General features: G+C 40.8%; 1 protein-coding gene across 1 annotated transcript in view; it reads right to left on the bottom strand.

Annotated features, from left to right (window-relative positions):
- Positions 1-1817: 1817 nt before the first annotated feature.
- Positions 1818-10825, bottom strand: part of TRIB2 (tribbles pseudokinase 2) — a 17439-nt gene continuing 8431 nt past the window's right edge. Inside the window, exon 3 of the mRNA XM_056564219.1 lies at positions 1818-3034. Within this exon, the coding sequence (XP_056420194.1) occupies positions 2566-3034 (469 nt within the window). The 3' untranslated portion in view covers positions 1818-2565. The remainder of the gene's footprint in view (positions 3035-10825) is intronic.

The raw sequence follows: 10825 nt of genomic DNA, 5'->3' as shown, positions 1-10825 counted from the left end.
TATACACACATATACACATATACACATATACACATATACACATATACACATATACACATATACACATATATATATATATATATATATATATATATATATATCACATAGCAAGGAGTTCTACATGGTATAATCTTCATCCTCAGCATCTCCAGATGTTTCTGCCTGCAGGGATGGTGAGGATCTGAAGTTTTCCCCGTTGGCTTCAAAAGGTAGTCCCCTGGGCAGGGAGCTATACTTACCTAAATGCAGTCTTTTCGGCTATCACTTCACTTTACTCATAGTCTTGTCTTCTAGACTGATCATAGCTCCCCCCCCAGATGACTACCTACCGGACAGTGCCGGGAACTCTTTCTAAACTTTATATCCTCACTATCCCTGCAAGCAGAAACATCTCCTGTGGATGGTAAGGATATATATATATTTCATCATATATATAGTAAAATCTCATGATTGATTCCCTTTAACTGGGGGGAGTGGTCAATTACAATAGACACCCCCCTGCATCAAGCAAATTTGCATAAACCATAGATTATTAAATTGGTCGTGGTAAAAAATAAAATAAACACCTTGGAAATTTTTTAGTTAAATATGCACAATTTATTGAAGAGATTAAAGACAAAAACATTAAACCAAATACATAACATTCAAAGCACCAGAGGCAGTAATACCCCACCATGCACGTTTTATCACCAGTCTCTCATCTTGCTAAGGGTAGGAGAAATTAAAAACAAGTCTTATGGGCAATAAGAAGGTTGGAAATTATAAAATAAACAGGACGCCAAAATAAAAAATTTATTCCTTCCGATTCAGCACCATCTTTTGTATTTATTACTACTCCTTTATCATCAATAGCTACCAAAATAGAATCAAGGTCTGCTGCAGTTTTGCCATTTAGAATTCAAGAATATTAGAATATAGACTGTCCTTAAACAAAAGTATCAAAAAAGGAGGGGAAAAAAAATAATATCTTCCCATGGGGGGAGGGGGGGAGGCAGGCAAACTGTTTCCCAGAATTCAAATGCCAAGTAGCTGTACACACATGCCACATACTACAATTAAGCACAAATTCAAGTAACATTTACATACTTATTGAGTCTACATGTACCTACCCAAAAAAACAGACCATTTCACAAAACAGATACAAGCAGGTTAAAATCGGAACAACTGAGGTACGGGATAAAAACACAAATATTTATGCTTATATTTTTATTATATAGCAATACAGAGGTGGTGAGGGTGGGAGGAGAATGCCTGTTATAGTCAATACAAGCTAGAAAATAAAAATATTAAAAAAAAATTAACAAAAAGTGCCAAAATACACAGCAGAAAATAAAAAAATAAGGGAAGTGTTTAAGTACAGCATGTAATATGTCATTGTAAGTCAACCCGTAATTTAATTGAAGTACTGGCTTAATACATCACTACTGTGACATTTTCTCATGAAAAATAAATAATTTTCGACAATACAAAATTTGCGCTTAATGCATGTCCGTGCAGGGGTGCCGGAAGGAAGGAATGGGGGAGGGGAGGGAGACCTTAGTGGATAGTCATAAGCTTATAAAACTATTTCCTTTGAAATGTTACGTAAAATAAACTCTCCCAAAAAATTTTGGGATGATGCGGGAGAAGAGTTATTAGTAGGCCATCTCTTAGTAATGGCTCTGCAGCTTATCTCATATATTTCTATATATTCCTGGCTATAAGTGCAAGGTGGCATTTGTAAAAGCCAGTAAATCCAAACCCTGTTTATTTTTGTTTTCTAAAAAGGTATTGTCTGCCACACGCATAAGCCATAATGCATCGAGGAGGCTGAATTATTTTATTTTTAAAACAGCTTCCTGTAGCAAACCTATCAAACAGAAAACAGAACAGCTTGTTAAATGAATTACTTCCCCTTAAGGGAACTAAAGCATTAAAATGTCATTTCCTGACAGGAATATTAAGTAGTTTAGAATTCGACCAAATAAAAAAAAAAAAAAAAAAAAAAAAGGAGATAAAAATAGGTTTAAAAAAAAATTAAAAAATCATAGCACCCACTTTTTAGGTCAGTGCATCCAACTTTATTTTTGCTTACTGTACCAATTTGGCACAATTAAATAAAAAATATAGCCAATTGTACCTTCCCTGAACAATGGCACAAGAAAAAAAATAATATTCTAACAGTGCGATGCCAGGATGTGCGTGGCAAAAAAACATCAAGAAAAAAAAAAAAAGTTATTAAAACAGGAGTGACAAAAGCTGCACCGGAATTGGCTTGTGCAGTCTCCTTGGCTCCATACAGGGTGAAGCTACACTTTTATCCATGCTAGTTAAAAATAAAAAACAAAAACATAAAACACATTTATAAAATAAAGACTAACTGTATAGCAGCCTTAATGCTACATGTGTAGAGTAGTTCCTTGCGGACTTGTCTTCTCAAAACCCAAGAAAAGCCTTGCGGAGATTTTAATTTTTTTTAAACCAGCCGCCATCCTGGGACAAATACAGATTTTGAATACTAAGGTCCGGAAGGACTCCTTCATGTGGCCATGGTCACCTCAAGTACCGAAAAGGAAAGTCTTGTGCTCAGTTAAAAAAAGGGTCCGTTTCCTCATCCATATTGACATCAGGCACCAGTTGATCGGACACTTCCTTAGCACCATATCCTGAATTCGATGCATTGAAATCTGTGGAAAACCAAGGATGGTCCAGAATTTCTTGAGACGTGAGCCTTTCTGTTGGATCCCGGCGAAGTATGCTACGTATAAGGCATTTTGCCTTGGGGGATAGGGTCTCTGGAATGTTAAACTGCCCGCGGCGAATTTTGCTGAACAAGGAGCTAGGTTCAATGTCATGAAATGGGTATCGTCCAACCAACATGGTGTAGAGCATGACACCTAGACTCCAGACGTCGGCGGCTTTGCCTGAATAACTACCATTTGTGTTAAGGATTTCTGGGCTCACGTAAGCTGGACAACCGTGTTTGTCTGAAAGAGAGTCATCGGTTCCTGATAGGACATAGGCGTCTTCCAGGCCTTCTAATTTCACCCTAGTTCTGGAAACAAAAAGACAAGGACAAAAATTTAGTTCATAGGTCACAAAACTTTAAAAGTACCCCAACACACAAAAGTACTTAACGTACCCTAAAGTAAATAGACTCAAAACACAGATTTCAAGAAAAATTTTATATTGTGAACAGTTTTTTGGCATACTAAAGACCTAGGAGATTTGGAGAGGATACAGAGGTGGGCAAACAAAGAATTTATTTGTCTATATATTGTTAAAAAGTTCCAAATCCTTATTTTGATTATTTGGTTAGTAAAAATGTGTTTTAGGAGACAACTGGATTACTATGTACAGAGACCTGTAAAATAATCCAGAGCTGTATTAATAATAGAACATCTACCAAGTCTAGAGGAAAGAAGTCACAATAGAAAAGGATTATTTACTGTAAGAGCAGTGACACCATGAAACCCTCCCAAAGTGTATTGTGATTGTTTATTTTTGAACTGTGTTTGTTACCATTCTGAAAATGGCGGCGGCAGCAGCAGGACATTGTATTCAGTCCGGCGATAAAAACATACGGTTCAAAAAAAATAAAAAATGAGCCGATCGGTGTCATTAGCTTACTCTGTCCAGCTTAGTGAAATGAATAGGGCGCAGTAGGGTTTTTTCCAAATTCTCCCACCAGATCTGATTGCTGTACACCTAAATGGGGATGTCAATACAGTCTAAGAGCCCATGTACACTAAGAAAATTCAGTAAGGAATTTCCAGACTGAGCGGATCTCCCTCTGCGGATGGATCCTGCGGGAAATCAGGGTTAAAAATTGGGTAAGAATTTGCTGCTGAAATAAAAAGGGGATTTTTTTTTAACTTTAGATTAACCCAGTAGAGGTTGAACTAAATGAACTAATACCTTTACCCTTACTATCTATATTATTAGGTAGATAATATTTTGTACATATTAACAGAAGATTCAACTCAGAGGAGACAAAGTGATGACCGATATAAAAGACAGATGGATACAATCATAAGCTCCTGAAAACCCTGAGGGACCAGATGACATTCTAGATAAAACAATATTCCTAGGGTCAATGGGGTATATGTGCATACATCTAAGGATGTTGTCAGCCTGTAATAAATGGCGCCAATAATTCCCGTTTATTGGGGGATACACTGGATCAATACTAGGACTGATTAGATTTCCTTTCAGCGGTGAAGTCATGTCAAAAGAGGAAGCAATCGAGCCTGTGAACGCTTCCCCCATTAGTGGTGAATGAAACCGCAAAAGCTTATACTCAGAGGCAGCCATGGCACTTAGAAACAGGAAACGCATCTTTGTCTCCATGGTAACAGACAGGGATCCCCCATGCAAGACAAAGGCACTTTGATGGGGGAATTGAATTGCTGCATTCACTCCATAGACGTCAGTCCATCGAGTAACAAAAACAACTTGATCAATTAAAATGGTTAGAAAACCATTTCACACACAGACACCTCACTTTACGTGTCCCCGGTATTGGAGACACCACACTAAGATCAAAATTCTAATCAAACATCTTAAAAGGGACTTTTGATATCACAGACAGGTTCTTCTTCTAGGAGCTTCCTAAACAATCTTTCCGAGGAGGAGAAAGATTGAATGAGGCATCTCGAAGAGAGAAATCTTAGCAGAATAATTTTTCAAGGATTTCCCTGCCTGTTTCCAAGGAAACCAAGATGTAGATTCCGTCTCTAAGAATTACTGCTGTACTTCTGTGGTTTTCCCCTTGCTGGTAATGGAAAACATTTTACATTCAGCTTCATCTCTAAAGACCTGGTAATGCCTTTCTGTATGTCAGTGCGCTACAGTCAAACAATGTTTAGAATAATGTCAGATGATGCAACGATGGGGTCATCATCTAAAAAGCAGAAGAGAACATACATCCCTCATACACATAATTGGGGGGAGGGGGATTCCATTTACCTAGGTCAAAACATCTTCCTTTTTGACATAAAAGGTATCCAACATAAACAGGTTTTTATAAGCCCATGTCCCCACCCAAGGCCATTCAATACAGCATTCACCAGATTACCAAGGCAGATCCTATTTTAAGGGTCCGGCAATAACAAGACAGCCTCTTTTGAAGAGCATTGCCTCAGCCTTCCGACAGGAATTTGGGGTATTTAGTTATAATATACCTGAACAAACACAAAATTGAATTCAAAGGTATGCCTTCATGGGCACAGCTGTGTATACAAAGACATAAACCATGTGTCTTGTCCCTTTATATCAGGGTTTCCCAAGTGCGATCCTCAAGTACCCCCCCCCCACCAACAGGTGAAGTTTTTAGGACTTCCTTAGTCTTTCACAAGTGATTATTGTGGTGATGTCTGATGCACTGACCATATTTATATCACCTGTGAAATTCTAATAAAATTCTAAAAAAAAAACAGGACCTGTTGGGGGTACTTGTGGACCGTGCTTGGGAAACACTGGTCTATATAGAAGACCTAGACCTCACCTTCACATCCAAGCATTATGGGTGCAAGGTTTATTTTGCAATACTACAACTAGGGCAAGTTATAAGGCTGAAGCTGCAAAATGTGGGAGAAACCATAGCCTTATAATTTACTGGCAAATCGTGAAGCCATTGGCCACTGTATGCCGGACGTGTTTGCGAACCCAACGTTAGAACCAGTGTTGAATGAATTTACAGCAGGTTAGGCCAAACTACGGATTGCTTTAATCCAGTGTTTCTCAAGCGTGGTCCTCAAGTACCCCCAATAGGTCACGTTTCCAGGATTTCCTTAGTCCATCACAGATATAATTATGGTCAGCGAATCAGGCATCACCACAGTCCTATCACTTATGAAAGACTAAGGAAATCCTGAAAACATGACCTGTTGGGGGAACTTGAGGAACCCTCTTTCGAAACACTTCTTTAGTCTGCATACATAGCCCTGTTTTCAAAGATGTCCGGGGTGACAGCCTTAGGTCTCCTTGGACTGCAGCCATCTTTTCCAGGCACCCTGAGTACTCTGAAAACAGAACTTATTTATACAGACTAAAGCAATAAACAGCCGAGAGGCCAGATTTGGGTTTAGGACAAATTTAATGTAAATTCACACATGACTAGTTAGACCATAATGCTCAACACTAGAGATGAGCGAACTTACAGTAAATTTGATTGGTCACGAACTTCTCGGTTCGGCAGTTAATGACATCCTGCATAATTAGTTCAGCTTTCAGGTGCTCCTGTGGGCTGGAAAAGATGGATACAGTCCTAGGAGACTCTTTCCTAGGACTGTATCTACCTTTTCCAGCCCACCGGAGCACCTGAAAGCTGAACTAATTTATGCAGGCTAAGTCATCAACTGCCGAGCCGAGAAGTTCAAGACGAATCAAATTTACTGTAAGTTCGCTCATCTTGAGCTTCCGGATGTATAAATGACCATTTTATGACAATCAGATCTTGACTATACCGGGGAATAGAGTTGAGCAAATTTAGTTAATTGGTTTGTAACAAATCTTGTGCCTTGGCCATCAACTTTAAATTAGTTCAGCTTTCCAAGTGCTCCAGTTGTCTGGAAAAGTCCAGGATGACAGTCTTAGGTCTCCTAGGACTGTCACCTTTTCCAGGAAACCGCAACACTTGGAACGCTGAACTTATTTATGTAAAGTCAATGGCCGAGCTGCGAGATTCGTTACGAACCAATTTACTGTAAGTTTGCTCAACTCTACTGAGGAAACACATTTGACAGTTTTTTTCCAGCAGGTCAAGGTAAAAAAGTAGCCTGGGCTGCTAGTTGGACCCCAAGTGATTTTCTCAGTGCCCAACGTAGGATGCAAATGTAGGACGTAAAAACTATTGATCGCACAGCTCACTATACTGAGCCACAACACCTTCCCCCCCCAACACAGTTAGGGTATGTCAACCCCCATTACTTGTCACAACATAAGCAGCCAGCTACGATAAAAACCATTAAAGTCACCCAATGGAATGTTCTACTGAGGCTGCCTAAACACTGCATTCAAATGGACAACATAACCAGGTAGACACCCATAACCTTTAAATAAAATAAGAATCAACCTCAAAAGGAAACAGACGCCAGCAATAAATTTCCAAAAAGGTATTTGTCTCGCTCCTGGCTTGTATCCAGACCTGACTGGAAGCACCCTATTAACTATAGTAGGTGTGAAATTAGAACAAATGATGAACTATTTACCTACAATAAAGAAACCACAAGCCTGCACATGTGTAACGTTACAACAGATGACATCACGGACGCAACTTACTTGCTTCACTAACACATTATAAAAAAGGATGACGCCAGCCATGAGGGGGGTGGGGGTCTGTAGGGGGGGCAGTAGCCAGTGGTATGAATCTAGAAGCCACTGTCTCAATAGGTGAGGGCTGGAGCACAGAGATCCCGTTCTGAAGATAACAGGGGTCCAATAGGTTGGACTCCCCAGTGATCAGACACTAATTGTGAACCTCCGTTGGCTTTCTGGGCATGCTGCAAGTGATCATTTTGAAATGTCTGAGGTCCCCAGTTTGGAGACCACTGCCCTATAGGATAAGTTTAATTAGCTGGATAACACCTTTAAGCCTAATTAAATTTCTGCCTGGGTTTCTGAAAGGGGGGGGGGGGGGGTCACAGACTAGTTGACTCTTCACTAAGGCTAGCAAATAGCAGGGCTGGACTGATTCCATAAGTCTGGTAGTCAGTATGGCTAAAAAGTTGCCGGTGTCAAAAGGTAGCCATCCGTCTTTATTAGCTATCCCTCTAGTCCACTGTTTTCAAACCAGGGTGCCTCCAGCTGTTGCAGAACTACAACACCCAGCATGCCCAGACAGCCAACGGCTGTCCGGGCATGCTGGGAGTTTTAGTTCTGCAACAGTTGGAGACACCCTGGTTGGAAAACACTGCTCTAGTCCTTCCTATACACTCAATGGCGAGAGCAGAGCAAGTTAAATGTCAGGCGCTTCCGGTGAGGACTTCTCTGCCTTGAGACCAAAAGGATTGGGAATAGAAAAACAAACATGTCTGATCCTTCTTTCCCTGAGTCCAACCACTCTCACATACATAATAAATTATGGTCCTGCCGAAGTGTATTGTATTGTTTACAAACTATGGCTCCAGGGGTTTGTTAAGCCACGCACATTACCTTTAAGGAATATACATTAAGAGCTAAATAACATTGCTAATTTCTCAGGTTACAGACTCCTATTCTAGATGACCTAACCACTGCCCGCCACCATAAGTGAAGACCACGTGGGTCAGAAGGCTTGCTGTGCACCGCATGACATACAAACAGAATGCTGAGCAATAGTGAAATGTACGCATTGCTCATATAGGAATGTGCTGATCTGACGGCTTCCATCATCTCCTCCACTCGCTGCCAGTGGCCTCCCCGCCCTCCACATAAAGCTTGTTTATTCATAAGCCAACATTGCAAACCAGACTGCTGCCACAATACGACTAAATGTGGACTCAGCAGAATGCACGTCACCCGGCCCGGGAAACCTCTCCTCCGCTGGTCACATACTACCAGCGGCACTGGATAGATTACTAAACTATGGCGGGGGCATTCAATAACAATCCTGAGGGCATCTGAATTGGACTATAATATAAAATAAAAAAAATAAATATACACACATACACACACAACTGCATATTGTCAGCAAAGACCAGAACCACAGTTGTAAATTTGGGGGGTCCTCGATCCTCCAAATCCCCCGATTATCTGACAAGTACATCAGACCCATGATCAAATAAAACCTTAACAGGATAAGGGATAACTAGCTGATTGGAAGGGGTCAGACTGCTGGGACCCTTACTGATCACAAGAACACAGGTCTCATATCCGCTGAGTGAATGGTGCATCAGTGCATACGCTCCATTCCTCTGTTCATGGTCTAGGGCAGTGTTTCCCAACAAGGGTGCCTCTAGCTGTTGCAAAACTACAACTCCTAGCATGCCCGGAGGCACCCTGGTTGGGGAAACAATGGTCTAGGGGACTCCTGATTTAGTGGAGCCCAGTGTACAACAATATTCAAAAGTCCCATAGACAGCGTTTGGAGCAGCGGCTGAGCATGCACACCACTGCCACATTTACTTCGGGGACAATTTACCCCCCCCATTATTTGGATCGGTAGGGGTCCAAGCGGTCAGACCACCATTGATCAGCTAGTTAATCCCCTACCTTTTGGCTAGAGATACCTGAATTTTGGGATAACCCAGTTTACGTATTGCACTATAACTTGCCAAGAGGCATCTACCCCGTAAATCTGCTATAAATTCTGCCATATCTGTACACACCATAAAAGGTGACAATATAATTACACCAATCTGTTGAGAAGAGATGACTACAGCTGTTGAAATACTACAACTCCCAGGAAACTGATGTTGGGGCATGATAGGTGTTGAGATTTGGCGACAGCTGGGGACTGTCATAGAACAAGATGAAAAGGAGGTGGTCCCATTCTAAATTTCCCTGTAGCCTTAACGGGGACTCAAGAAATAGTTTTGCATGTATGTTACCAAATAAAAGTAAAAAATAAAATTAAAATTTTAATTATTGATTTTTTATTATTTTTCATATTATAAATAATTTAACATTAATTTTTATTTTATTTTTTATTAGAGATGAGCGAAGTTACAGTAATCCAATTCGTCACGAACTTCCCGGTGGTTGTGGACTTTAGCCTGGATAAATTAGTTAAGCATTCAGGTGCTATGGTGGGCTGGACAAGGTTGATACAGTCCTAAAAGAGTCTCCTAGGACTGTATCCAACTTTTCCAGCCCACCGGAGCACCTAAAACCTGAACTAATTTATGCAGGCTTAAGTCAGCAACCGCCGAGCTGCGAGGTTCGTGACGAATCGAAGCTCATCTCTAATTTTTATTATTTTTTTAATCTTTATCATAATTGTTTTTATTATTTTTATTAATAATAAAATAGATAATAAATGTGTCACAGGACTATATTCTTTCATAGTACTTATATTTAAAACCAATGGAATGCCACTTGGCAAGTAAGCTACTACCACCTGAGAGTCCTCAGAGACCATGATGAGCTTCACATATGGGAACAGGGACTGTCTGGCCACCCACATGCGGCTGAGGACAATCAAACGGTTAAAGTCCCATTCAATAGGCATTTGTCCACAAAACCCAGCGGGGACATAAATGCTCCATCTAGAAGTTTACTCGGCCCTGGAAGCCCTGTGCTCGTCATCATATTTTATGTAACCCAGATTCCATTGTATTCTTTGCTAAAGCTGATTAACAATTTCCTCGAGCCCTGTTTGCGCTCCATTCAATATGACCGAGGTCAGGGAGGTTAGCGCTACCAAAAGTAAATCAGCTGACTGCCATAAAATGACACAAGAAAGGCATTGTAAAAAAGGCAAAAAGGAATCCAGAGGAGACCGCTCATTAGATGGAGCTGGCTTCACACCGAGCAAGAAAACACCACTGCCTCAACACAATGGGGGAGGTTTATCAAAACCTGTGGAGAGGCAAAGATGACCAGTTGCCCATAGCAACCAATCAGATCGCTTCTTTCATTCTTAACAAGGCCTGTGAAAAATGAAAGAAGCGATCTGATTGGTTGCTATTGGCAACTGGTCATCTTTGCCTCTCCAAAAGGTTTTGATAAATCTCCCCCAATGGCCTAGAGCAGCCCCCCCCCCCCCCCATTAGCATAGGAAAACATTGCAACCCACTATAAAAGGGCATCCCACTAGGTAGCCATTACAATAGCCATAGAGGCTGTCACCCAACTTCCCACAGTCCTTGGTTGGTTACACAGCTTTGAGTTCCCGGTTTCTTTTCTGCATTGTCTGTGTAAGTGT

Source organism: Hyla sarda, chromosome 3, assembly GCF_029499605.1.
Source record: "Hyla sarda isolate aHylSar1 chromosome 3, aHylSar1.hap1, whole genome shotgun sequence".
Lineage (NCBI taxonomy): Eukaryota > Metazoa > Chordata > Amphibia > Anura > Hylidae > Hyla > Hyla sarda.
This window is presented reverse-complemented; position numbering and strand designations above follow the sequence as displayed.